This window comes from Asparagus officinalis, chromosome 1 (genome assembly GCF_001876935.1).
Source record: "Asparagus officinalis chromosome 1, Aspof.V1, whole genome shotgun sequence".
Classification (NCBI taxonomy): domain Eukaryota; kingdom Viridiplantae; phylum Streptophyta; class Magnoliopsida; order Asparagales; family Asparagaceae; genus Asparagus; species Asparagus officinalis.
Window position 1 is genome coordinate 126,349,593 of NC_033794.1, and position 21,128 is coordinate 126,370,720.

The window sequence follows — 21,128 nt, forward strand, 5'->3', positions numbered from 1 at the left end:
CAGGGTTTTATTACTCATCTATGTAGATGATATGATCATTACAGGTGATGATATGACAGGTATACAATACGCAAAATCTCAGTTGCAACAACAGTTCCACATGAAGGATCTTGGATCTCTTCGGTATTTCCTTGGTCTAGAAATTTCTCAAGGCCCGCGGGGTGTATTACTGTCTCAACAGAAGTATCTCTCAGATATTCTAAATCAAGCTGAGTTAACTGATAATACAACTGTCGATACTCCACTCCAGCAGAATGTCAAACTTTGCTCTACTGACGGTGAGCCTCTATCTGATCCTACCCGATATCGACATCTTGTTGGTCAGTTGGTCTATTTGTGCATCTCTCGACCAGATATCTCTCATGCTGTTGGTATTGTCAGTCAATTTGTTAGTGCCCCACGTTCTGTACACTATGCTGTCTTATTACGGATTCTTCGGTACCTCCGGGGTACTAGCACTCGCTCACTTTTGTTTCCTGCTACATCTAAGTTAGAGCTTTGTGCATATTCTGATGCTGATTGGGCTGGTGATCCAACTACCAGAAAGTCTACCACAGGTTATTGTATATTTCTTGGTGATTCCCTTATTTCCTGGCGAAGTAAGAAACAAGATGTTATTGCTCTTTCCAGTACTGAGGCAGAGTATCGTGCAATGTCCACAACAGCTAAAGAGATTATTCATCTTCGTCGCCTTCTCAGTGATTTCGGTATTTCTGTTACGACTCCTACTCCTCTCTACTGTGATAATAAGAGTGCCATCCAGATTGCTAATAATCCAGTATTTCATGAAAGGACCAAACATATTGAGATCGACGCTCATTTTGTCCGTCACCAAGTTATCAAGGACAAGACAATTCTACTTCCTCATGTTTCATCCGCTGACGAGCTTGCAGATTTCTTCACAAAGGCATTACCTGTTCATCGGTTCCAGTTTCTTGTACGCAAACTCACTTTGTTTGATCCAACATGAGTTTGAAGGGGGCTGTTGATAATAGTGTATTGTAGTGGGTTTTAGTCCCACATTGCTTGGGAGAACAAACCTCACACTCCTCTACTTGTATAAATATATGTGCACACTCAATATTCAATTCAAGGGAAATTTACCCAAGATTCTCTCTCTCTCTCTTACTTTAACAGTGGGTACATATCACAACCCCCCCTTTGAATGTTGAGGGATTTTCGGCAAAACCATCTTGAAATTTCCCACATTAAAACACTCAAAACTTTACCGTGTATCATAAAATCTTCTTACTCTTTTTTAAAATTTTTACACAAGCTCTCTCGCCGTAATATAACAATTATAAGGGAAAATTTCTTCTAGCCCCTAATTTCCTTACAAGTAACCCCCCCCCCCAAAGACTTTTTATAAGGGAAAATTTCTTCTAGCCCCTAATTTCCTTACAAGTAACCCCCCCCCCCAAAGACTTTTTCAGCACTCCCAAAACCCCCAAAAGCAAAGTCACAATTCTCTAAGCAACCAAAACATAAAACCCAAGAGTTTAAAATATGTGAAAACCATAATATTATATTTCTCTCTCTCTCTCTCTCATGATGTCACTGCGATGATTTAGAACGGTTTTTTGGGGGAAATTCTAGTTCCCTCCATATTGTTATAAATTTTTTTAAAATCGATGACTTGAAATTAAAGTAGAGTCTGTAAATTTATATATTATCGTTATTTCACTGTAATGAGTTTGTTGTTAATGTTATGAATTGGTTGTGAAGGAAGATTATGAGTTGGTTGTCAATGTTAGTTTACGAGTTGGTTGTGAAGATTAGGAGTTGGTTGTGAAGATTACGAGTTAGTTGTGGACGTTATGAGTTTGTTGTGAAGGTTACGAGTTGTTTGTGAATGTTAGTAGTTGGTTGTGAACCTCGGTAATGAGTTGATTATGATTGTTGTTAACTAACATTCACAACCAACTCGTAACTTTCACAATCAACTCCTTACCAATGTTCACAACTAACTCGTAACCTTCACAAACAACATGTAACATTCACAACCAACATGTAACATTGACAATCAACTCGTAACCTTGACAACCAACTCGTAACATTCACAACCAACTCGTAATATTGACAATCAACTCGTAAACTTCACAACCAATTCGTAACCTTTAAAACCAACACGTAAACTTCATTCACAACCAACCCATAAACTTAACAACAAACTTATTACAGTGAAATAACAACAATAGATAAATTCACATACTCTACTTTAATCTCGAGTCATTAATTTTAAAAGAATTTATAACAATATGTAAAATAACAAAAAATTTAGCACTCGGATTCAAGCACAAAGTTAAAAAAGGGGAAAAAAATTACACCGGGAGTCGTCGGAGTGCCTGTCTTCTTCGGAATGACGATGCTAAATCCATCGCAACTCGTTATCACCGTCTTCAAGATCGCAGTTTTTTTGCCTCATGAATGAACGCTGGGAAAGTTTCATCGCTGATGTTGACGCCGTTGAAAAATTTTGGAGGGAACTAAAATTTTCCTCCCCAAAACTCATTTCAAATCATCACAGTAACATCATGAGAGAGAGAGAGAGTGTGTGTATTATTGTCTTCATATATTTTAAACTCTTAGATTTGTGTTTTAGGGGTTCGGAGAATTATGACTTTGCTTTTCAGGGTTTTGGGAGTGTTGAAAAAGTCTTTGGGGATACTTGTAAGGATATTGGGGCTAGAAGCAATTTCCCCTACTTTTAAAAAGTTAGAGTGCAATAACTTTTTCCAACAAAAATAAATACAGTTCTCTTCCAAAAAAATTCACTATCGACCAGCTTTGTACCAAATTGCCCATTTGCCAAACTTTAAATACTAAAAAAGATATTTGAGTTACTTTACATACAAAAATAATAATTACAGTCTGTTTTAAACACCAATATGATAATTTTGCTCTACTAAAACAATAGCGATTTGTCGAAACTGTGGAGTTTTACGTATTAGTCATCAATTTAAATTTTGCACCAAAATAAATTCGTCAAAGTGTTACAAATTTAAGAAAATTTTCTTTCCGCGTGCCATTTGAAAATAAATTAGTACCTCCGCGCAAAAACTAAAGCCCTACCGAACAGCGAAGAAAACATAATTCGGACGATTTCTCCGAGGCTCCACTTCGAATTCGGCCACCTCGATCTCATCGATTCCCTTCTCTTAAAATCCTTCACCTAGATCTGAGCGCTCCAAAGGAACTCGCCATCGCAACGGGATCTAAATCTTCAATCTTTTAGAGGTCAGTCCCGTGAGAAATGTCGAATCTCTTCTTTCCTTTCCTTGAGAAAAGTTTTCTTTTTTAATTGAATCCGCGCTCATTTTTGTTAAATTCTGGTTCTTGTACGCGTTGGCTATTAATATATCCAAAAAAAAAAAACATGAAGAATTTTAGAGGATTAGTTGAAGTTTTGAGGGATTATTATTTTTTGGGCTTGAAACATTAGTTGCTGAATGAAAATTGTTGTGTATAGTAGGCGACCTTTGAATGAAAAGTGTCAAATTTTAGTTAATTAGTTGAAATTCACAATGCTAGTCGTGGGTTTCTGCATCCATTCATCCTCATTCTGCAGTGTTTTTTTTCTCAGGTTCTTGATTTAGTTATCTAAATTTTAATCGCGAGAATATGGCAGCAATGGCCGGTGCTAGTCTGCAAATGGCAGCTACCAGGCAGTGCGTCGGTTATCCTCAGAGAATGTCGAGATTGGAGACAAGAGGATTAGCCCAAACTAAACTTGGATGCTCATCCTGTGTTTCTTCTGCTCAACCTCTTCAGCTGAGCTTTGCGCCTGCTGCTTTGAGGCTGAGCCATGTTGTTACGAGGGCTATGGCTAGTGAGAGCCAAAGAAATGGTCCTCCGGGATTGCCCATTGATTTGAGAGGTAATAAGCTTCTTTCGTTTTTGTCTCTAATCTCGTCGGACTCACTCCCCAATTACTACCTTGCAAAAGTGCACTTCTACACAATTGCTTGAATTTTTGGTGCACGGTTTAAGGATGAACACAGATCTCTATGATAACAGTAAATCTCGAATGAAAATCCGTCTACAATTGTAACTTTGACATAGAATCAGGAAGCTAGTCAGTCGATAGCTTTGCAGCTTTTTGTTGATTTCTATTACGTATCAAACTAATTTGTAAGCAGGGACAACGTGGGCCGGCATGGTAACTCTTCAAAATCCAGAAATGAAGATATGATTGTAAATGTTTTTTACTTCTGAAAATATGTGTATTTAAATCACATAAATGATATGTTATGGGTTTTTATTCATGTATGTAAGAGCTAAGAACATAAAAAGTTGTCTATAGGACAGTTGGCCTTTAGTAAAAAAGTAGGCAGCATATACTTCATTTTCTACTAAAGTTTAGGTGAAAGAGGGTGCACAACTTTATAATCATGGCAGCATGTTGATTTTATAATCATGGCAGCGTGTTGATTCTGCGTTCAGGGAAGCACCCTACATAACAGAGCAAAAATCGCATTTTGTAGCAGTTTTATATGGTGAACTGCCTAACAGACTATGCCTCCTAAATAAAATATATTATTGCTATTATATATACTTTCGTGCTTCTCTAAAACTACATTGTTTGGTAGCATTGTTATTTAATAGCAAGTTCTTAATGTTTGTGAAGTCAGTAGTTGATCTTATGTTGTATTCCATCGCCTTGTTTCTGAGTTAATCGTTTTCTATTAGTCAGATTCTTGCAATAATCTTCTTTGTCAGCTTGACCAGGCGATTTTGTTGCAATATAAATATAATTTCTATGCATTTTTAGACCTGGGCCATTTGGCCTCCTGATGGACAATATATTATGTTTATTTTCCTTTTTAGTCTGCCTTGGACCACCTCTTTGAAGATTTTATCTGAACAAACCAAGTTATAATGCAAACATGTAACAAATTCATTAAAAAAGAAAAATAAAGGGAAAAAAAGAAAGGAAGAGGTCATGCAGCTGTGCACATGCATATACACAAGCAAATCCCTAATCTTTATACATACATAGTGTTTTGCATTATAGACCCGTCAGCTATTTTCTGACGCAACTTATACTTCCTTACGCTTTCCTTTCTCAGGTAAAAGGGCATTCATTGCTGGAGTAGCTGACGACAATGGCTATGGGTGGGCAATTGCTAAAGCTCTTGCTGCTGCAGGTGCTGAGATTCTTGTTGGTACATGGGTGCCTGTATGTGACCTCACTCCTGCATAGTTTGTCAGGATAGATGCACAAATATCTATTTATATTTGATTTCTAATCATGAATTTCTTTCTTTCGGCAGGCACTGAACATTTTTGAGACTAGCTTAAGACGTGGGAAATTTGATGAGTCACGCCTGTGTGTATTCTTATCTTAGACCTATTGTATTTATTACACATACCTATCTTCTACTTTATGGCATAGATCAATCCTCCATTAAATGGCATGCTCATATTTTAGATATTGAATTTGAACTGTTAGATAGTTAATAACTATATTTTGAATGTGACAGTTTACCAGATGGTTCTCTTATGGAAATCACCAAAGTGTACCCTTTAGATGCAGTGTATGATACTCCAGAGGATGTTCCTGAAGATGTGAGATGTTTTTTCCTGTTTTATGTTCTGGCGTCTATTCTGTGTGGTTACTTGGAAAAGTTCACTTGCTAATAAGATATGTGCTTTGTACAGGTGAAAACAAATAAAAGATATGCAGGTGCCTCTAACTGGACTGTGAAGGTAGATTATTTGTATCCTTGGAACATCTTTCCATGAATTATACTTTCCTCAGAAAAGCATAATTATCCTTGAAATATCTCTGCTCATCACTTTATCTAGTGGACAATGTTTTCATATTTCATAATCATCGCATTTTAAACTTTCTGTTTAATGTTTTCTGTAAAATTCGGCAATAGGAAGTAGCTGAATCTGTCAAGAATGATTTTGGAACCATTGATATTCTCGTGCATTCCCTTGCCAATGGACCAGAGGTACAACTTCTTTCGTCTTTTTTTTTTTCCACCTGTCTCTTTTTTTTCTTATTTATAAATTCTACTAATAGATTTCCCATCAAGTAGGTTACAAAACCTCTCCTGGAAACATCAAGAAAGGGATATCTTGCTTCAATATCTGCTTCAAGTTACTCTTTTGTGTCCCTTCTGCAGCACTTTCTTCCTATCATGAATCCAGGTACTTATTTCTGTGAAATGGTTATGATCACATTTATTGTCAATAAGTCATCGAATCTGCTTTTCCCTGTTGTAGCTTTGTTCTTTCCATCGGAATGATAGTATGTTCTTTGGAACTAAGAAGCATTCATATATAGTAAATGAGAGAAATAAGAAAATGTTATTACACGAAAGATGTACACGTCATTAATGGGAATCAGTTTAAATGTGACATAGCTGCAATGTATAAAAGTAATTGCGTAAACAGCTACCAGGATCTGCTACTGGGAATAAATAATGTAGTATCTCTATCTCATAATACATGTTTTTGATGAAATAGGTCCAAATGATACTGTGTGTTTATTGGATGATCATCTTCCACATGGCTACAATATAGGTCCAGTTTAGGTTATGAAATTCAGCACATGTGATATCCAAATATTTTCATGCAATTTACAGTTCATTGTTCGTTGTCATAGTTGATCATACAGTCAAACCAGTTAGTGGACACTTCAAGGGACTTTTTCTAACAAGAGGGATATTTTACAATCTTATACAATGCAGGAGGTGCATCCATCTCTTTGACATATATTGCTTCTGAAAGAACCATTCCTGGGTACGGTACTCCACCAGCCCTTACAATTGAAACCTAGTTTAGACAATGATGTATTCATCAATTCTTTTAACATACTAAACTACTATGTATAGTTATGGTGGAGGCATGAGCTCAGCAAAAGCGGCCCTGGAGAGTGACACCAGAGTAATTATCTCCCTCAGTTACTTTCTTTCCATTGCTTCAGTTTTTCTAATACAAACCTCATTTGTTTATATTCTCTGATTATCAGGTGCTAGCTTTTGAAGCTGGGAGGAAAGGAAAAATTAGGGTTAACACGATTTCTGCAGGTATGATGAAAAGTACAGATATTCCGAACTTCACGATTTCTTTTAGTTTTTAACATGACAAGTGGTAACTAATGACAACCGAGTTCTAGAAAAATAAGATGCGATAGGACTTGGGTGAATTTTTTACACCACCATCTGTTAGAATGCTAGTCTTTATGGGCATTATTAGAATCACTTCAAGTTATTGCTCAACAAAACCATATTCACAGGTCCACTAGGTAGTAGGGCCGCAAAAGCCATTGGATTCATCGAGAAGATGATAAATTACTCCTACACTAATGCACCATTGCAGAAAGAACTGTCAGCAGGTGGGATTTTTAAGACCAATTTTCTCTTTTTCTAGTTTGTCATAGAATATGTTTGTTTCTCATCTCGAGAGAGATTCAAATCTGCAGATGAAGTTGGGAGCACAGCAGCATTCTTGGTGTCACCATTGGCTTCAGCTGTAACTGGCTCTGTAGTCTATGTGGACAATGGGCTGAACACCATGGGCCTTGCTTCTGACAGCCCTTCGCTTTCCTTATAGATGAAAACTTTTCATTTTCACAAGATCTGTCGCCATTGATAATGAGTTGGAACTTTTGCGAGATTAAGGCAGGAACTCTTTATTCATGAATTTTGACAGGATATCAAGTTTATTGTGATTGTGGCTGTGTCCTCTTGTTTAATGCTCAGTCCTGTATCATGCATCGGAATTTAAGTAGCCAGGCCACTCCATTTACGTATTTCATGGTTCCTGGTTATTCTGTTAATCTCTGTTCTCTCTTTGGAATCTACACAATTTGTGAGCAAAGGGTTATTATCAAATAAAAAGTATTGCATCAGATGGATTACAGAACCTGTAGAGGTTGAACTTCAGCTGGTACGAGCTCTTGATGAGTAGCTCTTGTTAATGGTATTCTGTTATTTCAGCTAACTTCATGAAGCATGTTTTACCTCATAGAAGTCGCATGTGAATATTCTGAAAAAAATATAGCTCCTAACATAACATGCTATCTTGAAAAACTTATATTTTTTTATCAAAAAGGACACAAACTATAAAGTTGGTATTCAGCCAATTCCCAAGTCACCACTTTCTTGTGTGCGCTTTATACAAGGGTAAATTGCACAAAACCCCTCAAAACACTTGGTGAGTTTCCCATGAAACGCTCAGCCCTCATTCTCCGATGACGTTACTCGAAGGTACCCAAATCTGCTCATCTGGTCAAGGAAGTCGGATCATCCAAATGTTTATATTATCCCTGGTTGTTACGATAAAAGCCAAATTCCATATCAGATAAAACACCAAGTTTAACATCCCAGTTGCAGTCTACCGCCACCCTGAAGGTCCTGCCTATGATGCTCGAACAGTAGATCTCATCACCACTTTTGTTCAATCTTAGCAAGGATAGATGTATTCAGTTTCCAAGAGAAAAAACAAGGGTTGGTTGTGGATAGATCCCCTGTAGTTTCCGCAATTAAAAACAAAGTCCAAAATCCATGTACAGGGTTCTTTACAGACTTAACATTGTCGCATTTCTACAAGGAACAGAAATGCGATATTTGCCATATATTGTGTCAAAATGCATCCTTGCAAAAATTTCACAGATGTGCTCCATAGCAACTCCGCCGTCTAGGCGAAACATAAGAGGGGGAGCCACTCCAACATAATTTTACACAAGTTCACTTTCTTTTACACGCGCATGTTGAAGGGGACTGGAGTGCTGGTCCAGAAACCCTCCAACATTCTGAACAGGCTAATCTGAGCTAAAGTACACTAAAAAGAACTATTAGCTTATCCAAAAGCTCTTAGGTTCGATGCTTGATGTTATTTCGCAGCAAACCAACTTCATGCTAATAACCACCAGCAATCATTTGCTCTTCATAGTTAACCCTGGGTGGGTTCCATTGCCTATGTTCCTGAGCACCATCATTGTCTTCTGCTTCAAGGAAGACATTGGGTTAATAAAAATCATTGAAGAAATCGAGCAAAACCATCTTCACTGTCTGAGTTGCTCTCAAAGTAATGGACTTCAGCAAAAGATTTTTTTTTTCCTTTGAAGGAGAACTTTTTAAAATAAACCATTTCATAAAACTACTTACCATTTTCGACCTACTACCAAAATAATAACCATTTTTGACCTAGTTTCAGCCACGTCGGCTAAAACTAGGTCAATTTAACAAAAAATCGTTCACAAATAAGGGATTGCCAATCCCGTAGAGTTTAATTGCTCAACTAAACTACAAAGGATTGCCAATCCTGCATAGTTTAACTCATATAAACTTGTTTAGATATATAAGTCGACTTAATTACCTACTAAATTACACGAGATTGGGAATCCTGTGTAGATTAATGCACAATTAAAGTATACGGAATTCCCAATCCTGTATAGTTTCTATACCTTATATTCAAAATCAACCTAGCTTCAGCTGACATGGCTAAAACTAGGTCGAAAATAATAAATATTTTGGTAACAAGTCAAAAATAGTAATCAGTTTTGTGAAATGGTCTATTTTCAAAATTTCTCCTCCTTTGAATTATTTTCCTAGGTCTTCTGATTAGAAAAGCCGACCCAAAATAAAACCTCACTATTTCGACATATAACCTGTGTTCATATTGGAAAATCATGATATTGAATCAGCTGTCTAATTAGCATCATTGGCCAAGGGTGATCTATCATAGGTTGGCATCAACATTCATGAGCAAGTTGCATTAAATTGAAAAGAACAATGGCCTTAGATATATACATAATGCTAAGTTACAGGACAAAGGCTATGCCAATGTTCAAGAGACATTAGTGGGAAAAGTGAGGCCGAGTGGGCCAATGTGTATTTACCACTTTCACCATCAGATGCATCAGTAAGCCTCGCGATCGCATCAATAAGTGACTGCTCGTGCTCCTAGGAGGGAAAAAATAATATGTTTTAGCATTCTGCAGAACAATGAGGCCTTTCAAACTGTGATTGGAGAGTAAACAATCATACTCTGAGTGTTTTCTTTGCATTCTCAATATGAAGAGGATCAGGATAACCGGCAGCAATTACCCTCTCCACCTGTATGGCCATAAGAAAAATAGTGATATCTTAATATGTTTAGAGTTTGGGACAAAATAGTGAATATTAATACGTTCAGACTTTAGAGTTTGGTGGAAAAAATAGTCAATCAAACATGTTTACAATTCTCTAGGTACAACAATCAACCAAACCCTACAGGCTGTTTATTTAACATCCAATAAAGATCAGTTGTTTGTCAGCACTGTCTGTCCCAAGCCAGGATAAAGAGGAGGGTTGTGTTAGGTAACCGACAACTAACGTAAAACATAGTCGGATCCACATGTAAATGAATCCTATTATATACTCGTTGGAGTGTCCCCTCCGCGACGCGTTGCATCAATCCCACCCCGATGCAATGATAAGTAAACAAGGATGGTTTGCTAGGGCGTCCCCCGGAAGCGACACATTACATCGATATCATCCCGGTGTAATGATAAGTAAGCAAAGGTGTTCTAAGAATCTACAATCCTCTAATAGGGTACCTAATAGTATTAGGCATAGACTAGAACGGTCAAAGAGGGAAAATGGTAGGAAACTTTTACAAGAAAATAAAATTAGATTAGCTACTTGGAATATAGGTACACTTACCGGAAAGACAATGAAATTAGTGGATGTCATGATTAGAAGAAAGATAAATATAATGTGTTTACAAGAAACTAAATGGATAGGTGAAAAATCTAGAGAAATTGAAAAGACCGGGTATACACTTTGGTACACGGGAAAAGAGAAGAATAGGAATGGAGTGAGAGTTATTGTAGATAATATAATAAAAGAAAGTGTTGTAGATGTAAAAAGAGTTGGAGATAGAATATTACTAATAAATGTTGTCTTGGGTGTAGAGGTTATTAATATTATTAATACTTACACACCACCAATAGGTTTGCCCGAGAGTATTAAAAGAGCATTTTGAAATAGATTAGATGAATTAGTACAAGGAATCTCATTTGGAGAGAAATTACTTATAGGAAGGGATCTTAACGGGCATGTTAGTAAGAATAATAACGGATATGTGAAGATACATGGAGGCTTCGGGTATGGAGATAAGAATGATATGAGTAAATCAATTCTAGAGTTTACGATATCGTATGATTTGATAATAGCAAATACACTTTTTAGAAAAAGGGATGAACACTTAATAACCTTGAAAAGTGATTTTAATAATAGTAAAATAGACTTTTTTCTCACTAGAATGGTGGATGGATTAATATGCAATGATTGTAAAGTTATAACAGGAGAGAGTTTAAGTACACAACATAGATTGATGGTCTTAGACATATCTATTAAAAAGTGGAGTAGAAAAACTAACGTGAATAAAAGACTAAGAACTATATGGTGGAATTTAAAAGAAGAGAATTTAATACATTTTAAAGATAATATAATGAAAGAAGATATATAAAACATAGATAATGAGACTGATTTATATGAAATAACATGTCTTCTTGTATTAGAAAAGTGGCTAAATATATACTAGGAGAATCCAAATATTGTAGATTAGACGGTAATGAGAGTTGGTGGTGGAACGAGAGTGCGCAAAAGGTTATTAGAAAGAAGAAAAGTTTATATAAAGAGTGGCAAAAGTGTAGGAGTAGGGAAAACATAGAAAAATATAAACTAGTAAGGAAAGAAGCAAAAAGAGCTTGCTGAGATTTGAGAAAGAAAGAGTAGAGATTTGGGTAATATTAGGTATATTAAAAGTGAGGATCAAAGAGTTCTAGTGACCGACGGAAAAATAAAAGAGAGGTGGAGGAGTTACTTTTATCACTTGTTTAATGATAACCAAACATTTGAGCAAAATAGAGATTTTAACCATATAGTGAATGATAGGAACTATAGATATTTCGTAAAATTAGGATTAGCGAGGTTAAACATGCTCTAATGAAAATAAAAAGTGAACAAGCCGTAGGACCAGACGATATCCCTATTGAAGTTTGAAAATGTCTTGGAGATATAGGCTTAAGATGGTTAACTAAACTATTTAATAAGATTATCAAGACGAAAAGAATACCGAATGAGTGGAGGATTAGTATTTTGATACCGATATATAAAAATAAAGAGAATATAACAGAGTTATTCAAATTATCGAGGTATAAAACTCATAAGTCATACTATGAAACTTTGGGGGAGAGTAATTGAGCAAAGACTAAGAAAATATACATATATATTTAAAAATCAATTTGGTTTATGCTTGGGAGGTCAACTATAGAACCTATACATATTTTGAGACGGTTGATGGAGAGATATAGAGAGAAGAGAAATGATTTACATATGATTCTTATCGATCTAGACAAAACTTATGATAGAGTACCTAGAGGTAATGTGGTGGGTGTTAAAAAAAAATATATATATATTGATGTGATTAAAAATATGTATGATAGGGTAACAACTAGAGTAAAAATTAATGAAGGAAAGACTAAATTATTTCCTATTACATAGGTTTACACTAAGAGTCAGCTTTAAGTCATTATCTTTTTACATTAGTTATGGATCAACTTACTAAACACATTCAGGATGAAATCCCATGGTGTATGTTATTTGCTGACGATATTATATTAGTTGATAAAACTAGAAGAGACATTATTTCTAAAGTAGAAAGATCGAGACAAGCTTTCAAGTCTAAATGTTTTAGAAATAGCAAAACAAAAACAGAATATATGATTATATGGAATGTAATTTTAGTAAAAGTAGGAAAGAAAGAAAACCTATGGTACATATTGATGACCAAGAAATATTTAAAACTAATTATTTTTACTATTTAGGATCTATCATAAGACATGATGGTGAGATAGAGGATGATGTTGTGCATCGAATCAAATCGGGATGATTGAAATGGAGGAGTGCTTCGGGAGTCTTATGTGATCGTAGAATACCAATGAAACTAAACAGAAAATTCTATAAGACGGTTATAAGACCAACTATGCTTTATGAGTCAGAATGTTGGGCAATTAAAAATAACATGTTTAAAAAATGAGTGCAGCAGAAATGAGAATGTTGCGATGATCTTGTGGGTATACATTAAAAGACATGATAAGAAATGAGTGCATCCGTAGTAAATTAGAGATTGCGCCTATTGAGGATAAAATGAGAGAGAATAGATTAAGATTGTTTGGTCATGTACAAAGAATGTCTAGAATGTTAGTTAATGGGGCTAAGAGATTTAGAGGTCGATCTAGAATGACTTGGTTAGAAGCAATTAAGAAAGATATGATTAAGACTAACGTAACGGAGGAAATGACCCGTAATAGAATGTAGCTGACCCCAAATATTTAGGATAAATGCTTGGTGGTGGTTGTTTTAGTAAATGTTAGTTGTATCCTGCAATGCTTTCGACGATCCCTGATACCTACATTCAGTAACCTATGTTGCATAGATACGGGTACGGGTACGGGACACGACAGATTTGTAAAAAGTAAGGTACGAGGGCATGACTGTATATATATAAAATAATTCACTTTAGATCAATATTGAATGAAATACCTATTACATTTTCATATTTTTGTTATGTAAAGTGAAGATTATAAATAAGAAACTAAAGGAATGTGCATGTTGCAGGTGTGAATTAAGACGTCGAGACCGCAATGATCTCTTCGAGAATTGAAGACAATAATGTTAAAGAAGACGAGAAAGAGAAGAAGAACATATAGAAAAATAGTTCAATTTGTATGTTATATTATTATGTAATCTTGGCTTGTATAATCAATGACAAATGTAAGTTATGTAACTGATTTGAAGATAATATTAAATTCTAATTTTCATTATTTTCATCTTGAGCATACAAAAATACAAGCTACCTCGTAAAACGAGAGTTAAAAATTACAAGCATACCTTCACAAGTTAGAACTATACCCCAAAATATTAGAAGCATCCCTCGAAATATTATAAGTATATTGTTTAAAGTTGCAAATATACCTTCAAAAGTTAGATCTATATCCAAAAAACTTACAACTCACTAGCATATTCCAAAAGTTAAAACTATATTCCTTGCACCGGTTAGAAGACAATCAACATTCAATATTTTCATACCCATTAAATACAACGGCCTCAAGCTCCGGCTCGTCAAGAGAAAGGTTTGCAACTTCTAAAATGTCGGCATCATTGAATGATTCAAATTCATCTTATCCTATGTCCCACATCTTTGTCTCCCCTTTAGAGTATTCTGAGGATCTCCTTGAAAGAATATGGAAATTTGTGTGAACATATACCATATTTTCCACTCATTGTGGAGACATTTTATTCCTCTTAAGAGAATGAATAAATTTATAAGTGCTCAAATTTCTCTCACAACAAGAGGAGAAACAAGGATACCTTATCAACTTTAATGCTAACTCTTGCAATTTTGGTGTAGATGTTCCATAGACAACCCACCAAGACTTTGCATCCATTTTCCCCTATCATCCAAAGAGTCATGATCCGCAAATATATATTGTACGGTGGAAAATTTAGCAAATTCCACATTAACCATTTTTCGCTCCTCGGAGTTAGGAAAATAACTCTTCAAGCATTTAGCTCTTTCATTTGAGATCTCGGGATCCATGTGTGGTGCAAGTGTGCAACTCGATTCGTGGCTTCAATTAGCCAAGTCACGCTATAATATCTACAAGATAGAAAAACATTCACAAATAATATCAACTATTAAAGTCTAACCAATATAGATCAAAAGTTTATTTGAGGAAAAAATACTCACTTTGGGTTTAGTGAATGAGCTAAGCAATGTAATGGTGTATACCGTGTATTGCTCTTATTCCACCGATCAACAAGGATAGTATGTACCACATTGTAAATTGATGAATATTCATCATCTCTCTTGCATTCTTTTCTATAAATGCAATTCTTCACTTTTTCAATCATAGAATCCCACATATCATAAACTAAGTGAAGATTTGACTTTCTTCACTTTTTCAATCATAGAATCCCACATATCATAAACTAAGTGAAGATTTGACTTGTCGGTGTCGGCGGATCGAACCATGTTATAGATTGTCCCACATATCATAAACTAAGTGAAGATTTGACTTGTCGGTGTCGGCGGATCGAACCATGTTATAGATTGTCTTGGTAAAAGAGATAATATATTCTATTTTATCCTACTAAATATCATCCAAAATTTTGTCCTTAACAAATTGAACCCTCCCAACATTATCATCTCGATAAAGACTCCAACTCTCACTAATGATCATATCCATAAGACCACATTTGATCTTCTTGAATCGTCGCAACATGATAACCGAAGCAAAACGAGTTTCGGCGATAGCAAGCATTTTTAACTTCACATGTTCATTGACCATTGACAATCTCATGGAATGATTCATTATGAAGTTTCTTATAATAACAACATCATCGCTAACTTCAGTGATCCAACTACATTCCTAATATACTATCTCATTTCTTTTAGTATTTTTCGCCGCACAAATATTTTTTAAGGCAAGATTGAGTGTGTGGACAACACATAGAGTCCAAAAAATATGATGATGTCTTCCTTGTACAATGTCTCCCGCGGATTTGCAAACCGGTACATTATCGGTTATGACTTGTACACCATTATGAGGACCAACCTCTTCAATGACTTTCAAGAGAATATCGGCTATATAATCCATATTCTTAGTCCTCCCATCCGCATTGACGGCATTCAAGAACATCGGTCCATCTTCGGTCACCGCCATCACATTAATGAGAGGTCTTCTTTGTAAGTCGGATCACCCATCACTATCAATAGAAACACCATTTGCTTTCCATGTTAATTTTATGGGCTCTAATAACTTCTCGACATGTGTCCCATCTTTTTGTAAGAGGCTTGTTCTTAGAAGATTGTAACCGGGAGGGATATAACATCCAAGCGAATTGCTTGTGGCATATTTAAAAGCTTCGATAAAGTATGGATTTCTTACCAAATTGAATGATAACCCCCCCGTGTAAAACATTCGGGCAATGAGACCATGTAGGTGATCTCGAGCTCTACGATTAAAGGATTGTTCTATGATGTTCCCCTCACTTTTCTCTTCTTAGCAACTTCTTTTGTGGTAGTTATTCTTGATGTAGGTAATGGAACACTCTTGCCCTTCTTTACCTTCAATCTAAGCTCCGCTAGCTCCAACACTTTCTTCTTCTCAACAATATTTTCATTTTTCACATTTGCACAACACTTGATTCCAAATAATGGATGTCTTAAGAGATATGCTTTTACTCTTGAATGAGAACTCTCAAAAGTTTCAAGACAATAATTGCATTGTCATTCCCAATTTCCACCACCTCCCGTTGCTTTTCTAAGTTTTGTGACATATCTCCAAAGAGGAGCATTATCGTCCTCTAGCTCGCTTTGTGAACTTGGAGTCTCCATTTAATTCTCTACAATTATTAACAGGAAAATACTTACATATAAGAAATAGAAAGCTATTTTTACTTCAATTAACAATTTAGAACTAATACAAATACCTATATAAACAAATACAAACATTAAAAATAATTTATAATTCTAATTTATTTTAGAGATGAGATTGAATTACTTTCAAATTCTTGAGTATGTAAGCACAAACTGTTTTCGAGCTCAAAAATGAAATCCATGCAGAAATTCATTATCTGAATGGAAGCTCACTACATAAAACACATTAACAATGAAATCTATTTAAAAACACTAAAAACAAACTTAAACCCCAAATTTTCAGTTGCTCAAAGGAAAAAGGAGAAACAACTTTAAACAAAACCCTAAAAACCCTAAAAGTCAAACCTTGGAAATTTTTGTTACCTTGTCTTTGAGAAGAGGCGCTGATTTCGTCGTCGAGGTGTTAATTTCCGTCGTCGAGGCGCTGCAATTGAGTCGATGCCTTGAGATCTATCTTCCGTCGTCAAGGCGCTGCTTCCGTTGATGGGTACTAACGTGGGAAGGCAAAATCGGGCTTCAAAGAGGAAAGGAGGACTGGGTATTTCAAGTAGCAGGTTTGGGTTATTGGGCTCAAATAGTGGACTTGATTGGCCCGATGATTCAAAATTTCAGTTTCGGAACTTTTTTCCCTCACACGCGCGTGAAGGGAAATCGCTGTGTCCCTGCCGTTTGGGTGCGGATCCGCACCCAAAACGTACCCGACATGGGTACGGGACCAAAAATAGTGTGTCGGGGTATCACAGTCAGTAACTATCTCTTGTTGAAGCCATGAAGCAGTTCATTTGATCAGAAACCTCAGGAAAATTTACAAGGTCTAGTAAAATACTTAATCACATTAACTTGCACAACGAGAATAAGATCACAAATTAAGATGGACCCCGTAGGTATCAAAACTACTTTTCAGTTTGTCAACGCCCCGTAAATCCAGAATTAGCCTAAACCAGTCTAATTTTGAACCATGGGAGGTGAACTGTGGAACAATCCTGGTCCGATCTACTGGCCTAACAAAACCAGTTTAATGTTGGACCGGTTTTGTTCCACTATTTCCCAAACTAGGATTAATGTTGGACCGGTTTTTGTTCCACTACGCCAGTTTAACAACAAGTTTCCAAACATGCCTTAAATTATGCCAACTATGACGCACCTCCTTTATAAGAGTTTCTGTGTGAAGTATCTCAATATCATCAGAATGCTTCTTTCCAATGCCATTCATTCTTGGACCAAAATCTTTATTGGAATGATTCTTCAGGGAACCTCTTCCCCTTCCTGCACCAGGAAAGGCACGATTTTGGCCCATAGGCCTCTTCATTCCATGACCTGGTCGTCCAGATATACCAGGATCTTCAGCATCCCATCGGATGTCTTCAGGAGAAATCTGCCACCAAAAAGAGCATTTATCATACAACAAGAAATGCTGACTCCACCAGTTAACTTCAGAACTTCGGTGAAATGTCATAAAGCATAGATCCTCCTTACTGCTACATCACTGATTAATTAATATCAAGATAGACCCTCTTGGTTACCCAATCACCTCCTCCTTAATCTACTACCTACATACGCCTAATTATATTGTCCAGAATTATTCTCTTATTCCAAGGTTTTGCTTGGTTTTGACTTTTGATGTCTGGTCACTCATTAACAGCTTGGTTTCTATTGGTCCATTTCCGTGATTTATGTTTAAATTTCAGTTTCGATATGCTTAAAAATATTGTATAGGGAGCTCAGTATCCATAAAACAAAAAGGGTCTGATTTATAGGAGTATATGCTTTAATTGACAAAATATTGTAGCTTCTGGTGCTGAACATTTTATTCCTTTATACTAAACTCTATCGTCTTTCCTCAAACAAATAGTAGCTGATAAAACATACTCAGATGTACATACATGTAATGGTGAAAATTACTGTCATAATTCAATCTCACTTCATTAGGTTGTGTCATGCAAAATATTCTACAATGAGATTAATGGTAAAGGTGCGCTCTTGTAAGTTTTCAGCTTACAAAAAATAATCATTCATTTGTTTTGGATCAATAGACCAAAATCTTTAACTTAAAATGTTCTTCAGGTTTCAAAAGAAGTTTCAAAACAGTAGTAAAGCAATAGGCTAGCTTTGTTACCAGTGTAAGTTAAAACCCATCTCCCATCCCTTATTCCTCTATAGATCCAAATATTTAACTTGAATTAAATGCTTTATAAGTTTCAAAACAAATTTGACAGCAACATGCCAATTGATTACGGATTTGGATGTAATTTTACGCTCCTAGCGTTGTGTTAAGACAAATTCTAAGGATTACAGATTCATTTTTCTAAATCTAGCTTATATTAAGCTAAATTCTACTGTCTCATACCTCCCACCCTACTGCCTCTTTTTTCTTATCATTCTGTTGTTGTTCATCTTGGGAAGTCAGCTAAGTTTTCACCTAATGATGAAAGATACCAGAATGGAACTTCTTGCAATCAGAACTCATTATAACTTAGTATTTCCAACTGATACTATTTAAGCATCAGTTTTATTTTTTATTTTTCATTTATGCTGATGTCTTTTACCAGTATCGCAACATCCAAAACCTTATATGTTGACTTATACACATGCAAAAAAAATCACTTTGTCTTGAATGCAGAACACGTGATTTCCTGCCTGTGAGATTTACTCATAGAATCACATTCCTTAACTGATACACAAGTAATCTATGGATAATTCAAGTGCTTCTAATGTCACAAGCCCACTGGTGTATCGATAAGGTGTTAAAAGGATATGGTAGCTTTGCTAATGGACTGACATCAATAATACTTTGTTATGCTATACTTGGCAAAAAGATCTCAACGACTGCATTCTCCAAACATACTGATTTTTAGGCTATGCAAATGAGGCAATAAAAGAAAAAGAAAAAGAGAATATGTTGATATGTATCCTCAAGAGATACAATCATTTCACCTCTTTAAGATTGACACATTCCCATGTCTCGTTCTTTGTGTTGATATCATAAACAAGAGCATGCAGACCCTGACAATGATTAAAAATGACTATAAATAGTAAGGTAGGGTAGATAACAATCTCAGATCAATAGTAAGCAATCATGACAGCAATACATACGTCACGTGCATTGTAGTCAGTAATAACAGCCTCATAGAAGCTATTATCTTCTGGCCATCTTGTCCATACTTTCCTTCCGATAAGTGGATTGTATGCTGTGCCTGCAGCAGGTAGCGTAGCAGCAATTGCACCAGAAGGACTCCTGCTTGTGACCTGGCCCTTTCCACTCGGACCAATAGAAGGGATTTGCAAGATCTTCACTGCTGATATACCTGTCAATGTATGACCCTTGGGTCATAAAAAAAGAGACAAAGAAAAGCTCAAGAAAGAAAAAAAAGGGGGCAGAATAGCACTCAAATGTAAGGGTTTTGTTATATTAGACGCCCAAATATTTGTTAATTCTATATTAGACCCTCAAATCTACATACTTCTAGATTAGATCCCCCAAATCCACATATTTGCTCGAAATAGGGGTCTTATTTAAAACAACTTAATAGGTTTGGGGGTCTAATTCAATACGACTTAATTGATTTGCGGGGTCTAATTTAGAAATGTGATGATTTGGAGGTCTATTATAGAAATAAGAAAGATTTTGGGGGCCTAATATAACAAAACCCATAAATATAAAATTCTTCTTTAACTATGACATACAGCTTTAGGCTTCTTAGCCTTGGACCCTAATGGAGCTCCTCTTATCACTGCAGGAGATGATGGTGCAGTAACTGGTTGTAGGTGCATCACAGGGGAAGGCGCTCCCAAAGACTGCAATGTCTTTTGCTTCTTTCGAGAAGCTGAGAAAGTGGGGCTAGGTAACGATTCATGAGCAGGTGGAGTGTTACTGAGCAATCCAGATTGAGCAGCACCTGCCTGCCGCCACTCCCTAATGATATAAACGTATCCCCAGCAATTAGAAGAGAAGAACCACAGAAATTTAACAGATAAATATCATCCTAACAAACGACCTTATTCTCCTTATGATGTCATCTGCATTAACTCTGCTCAACAGTTCTCTGTGTTCCTCATCAGATACTCTCAGCTCTTTCCTAAGTTCTGTTATTAGACCTTCCTTCTCCTGCAGAAATTTATTTACGCATGAATTAAGAGAATGTCAATATTGGAAGGAAGCAGTAGACATGTACAACAGTATAATTATTAAATCTTTCAGAATGATCATGGGAATGATGCTTACCCAAGTAATGGCATCGGATTGTGCCTTAAATGCCCGAAGAACTGAACAATAGGCTTCTTGTTCAAGTAAATGTATTTGGGTCTCCATATCATGTTGCCCCCTGGAATATGGAGGAGCACCAGTAGCAGATCTTCCATTCCCAAGGATGGGCCCTCCTCTTGCACCCCTATTCTGATGTGATGGTGGAAGATCATCATCAGTTTCTGCAATCACAATCCAAGATCAAGTATGTGTCGTACATACTTCAAATATAAGAAAGGAGTCTGATAAAGCACAAAAAGCACAAGCTAAGATGTAACTTCAATTCTATAGAGGATAATTTCATATTCTGAAACCAGTAGGGGATTTTATCATTTGAAAAGGACAGATCCATGTTGTCCCTTTGTGGTGTATCAACAAAGTGGTTATTTTTTTATGTTAAAGGATAACAATTCGTAACAGTATGATAGCAAGGGCAGCA

General features: G+C 36.0%; 2 protein-coding genes across 4 annotated transcripts in view; one reads left to right on the forward strand and one right to left on the reverse strand.

Annotated features, from left to right (window-relative positions):
* LOC109835310 (enoyl-[acyl-carrier-protein] reductase [NADH] 1, chloroplastic-like) lies at nucleotides 3,051-7,792 on the forward strand. The gene is made up of 13 exons (XM_020403308.1): nucleotides 3,051-3,237; nucleotides 3,584-3,877; nucleotides 5,070-5,179; nucleotides 5,274-5,329; nucleotides 5,484-5,568; nucleotides 5,662-5,709; nucleotides 5,886-5,960; nucleotides 6,048-6,159; nucleotides 6,702-6,753; nucleotides 6,846-6,897; nucleotides 6,983-7,040; nucleotides 7,250-7,348; nucleotides 7,436-7,792. Exons 2-13 carry the CDS (start codon nucleotides 3,622-3,624, stop codon nucleotides 7,564-7,566), a joined length of 1,134 nt encoding a protein of 377 aa, XP_020258897.1. The 5' UTR covers nucleotides 3,051-3,237; nucleotides 3,584-3,621; the 3' UTR covers nucleotides 7,567-7,792.
* The window catches only part of LOC109835383 (protein EMSY-LIKE 3-like), a 17,252-nt gene continuing 4,560 nt past the window's right edge, over nucleotides 8,437-21,128 (reverse strand). The window contains exons 2-10 of one of the 3 annotated variants that reach the window (XM_020403379.1): nucleotides 20,669-20,871; nucleotides 20,442-20,551; nucleotides 20,131-20,359; nucleotides 19,540-19,767; nucleotides 19,381-19,449; nucleotides 17,591-17,821; nucleotides 10,005-10,073; nucleotides 9,857-9,920; nucleotides 8,437-8,959 (exon numbers count right to left, since the gene is read on the reverse strand). In XM_020403379.1, the coding sequence (XP_020258968.1) occupies nucleotides 8,874-8,959; nucleotides 9,857-9,920; nucleotides 10,005-10,073; nucleotides 17,591-17,821; nucleotides 19,381-19,449; nucleotides 19,540-19,767; nucleotides 20,131-20,359; nucleotides 20,442-20,551; nucleotides 20,669-20,871 (1,289 nt within the window). In that variant the 3' untranslated portion in view covers nucleotides 8,437-8,873. The remainder of the gene's footprint in view (nucleotides 8,960-9,856; nucleotides 9,921-10,004; nucleotides 10,074-17,590; nucleotides 17,822-19,380; nucleotides 19,450-19,539; nucleotides 19,768-20,130; nucleotides 20,360-20,441; nucleotides 20,552-20,668; nucleotides 20,872-21,128) is intronic. The other 2 variants (XM_020403426.1, XM_020403471.1) reach the window with 2 other exon arrangements.

Coding starts and splice junctions, on each gene's coding strand:
- LOC109835310 (XM_020403308.1), top strand. CDS start 3,622: ATGGCAGCAATGGCCGGTGCTAGTCTGCAAATGGCAGCTACCAGGCAG. Junction 5,710..5,885: donor CCTCTAACTGGACTGTGAAG/GTAGATTATTTG, acceptor ATTCGGCAATAG/GAAGTAGCTGAATCTGTCAA. Junction 6,898..6,982: donor CCCTGGAGAGTGACACCAGA/GTAATTATCTCC, acceptor TCTGATTATCAG/GTGCTAGCTTTTGAAGCTGG.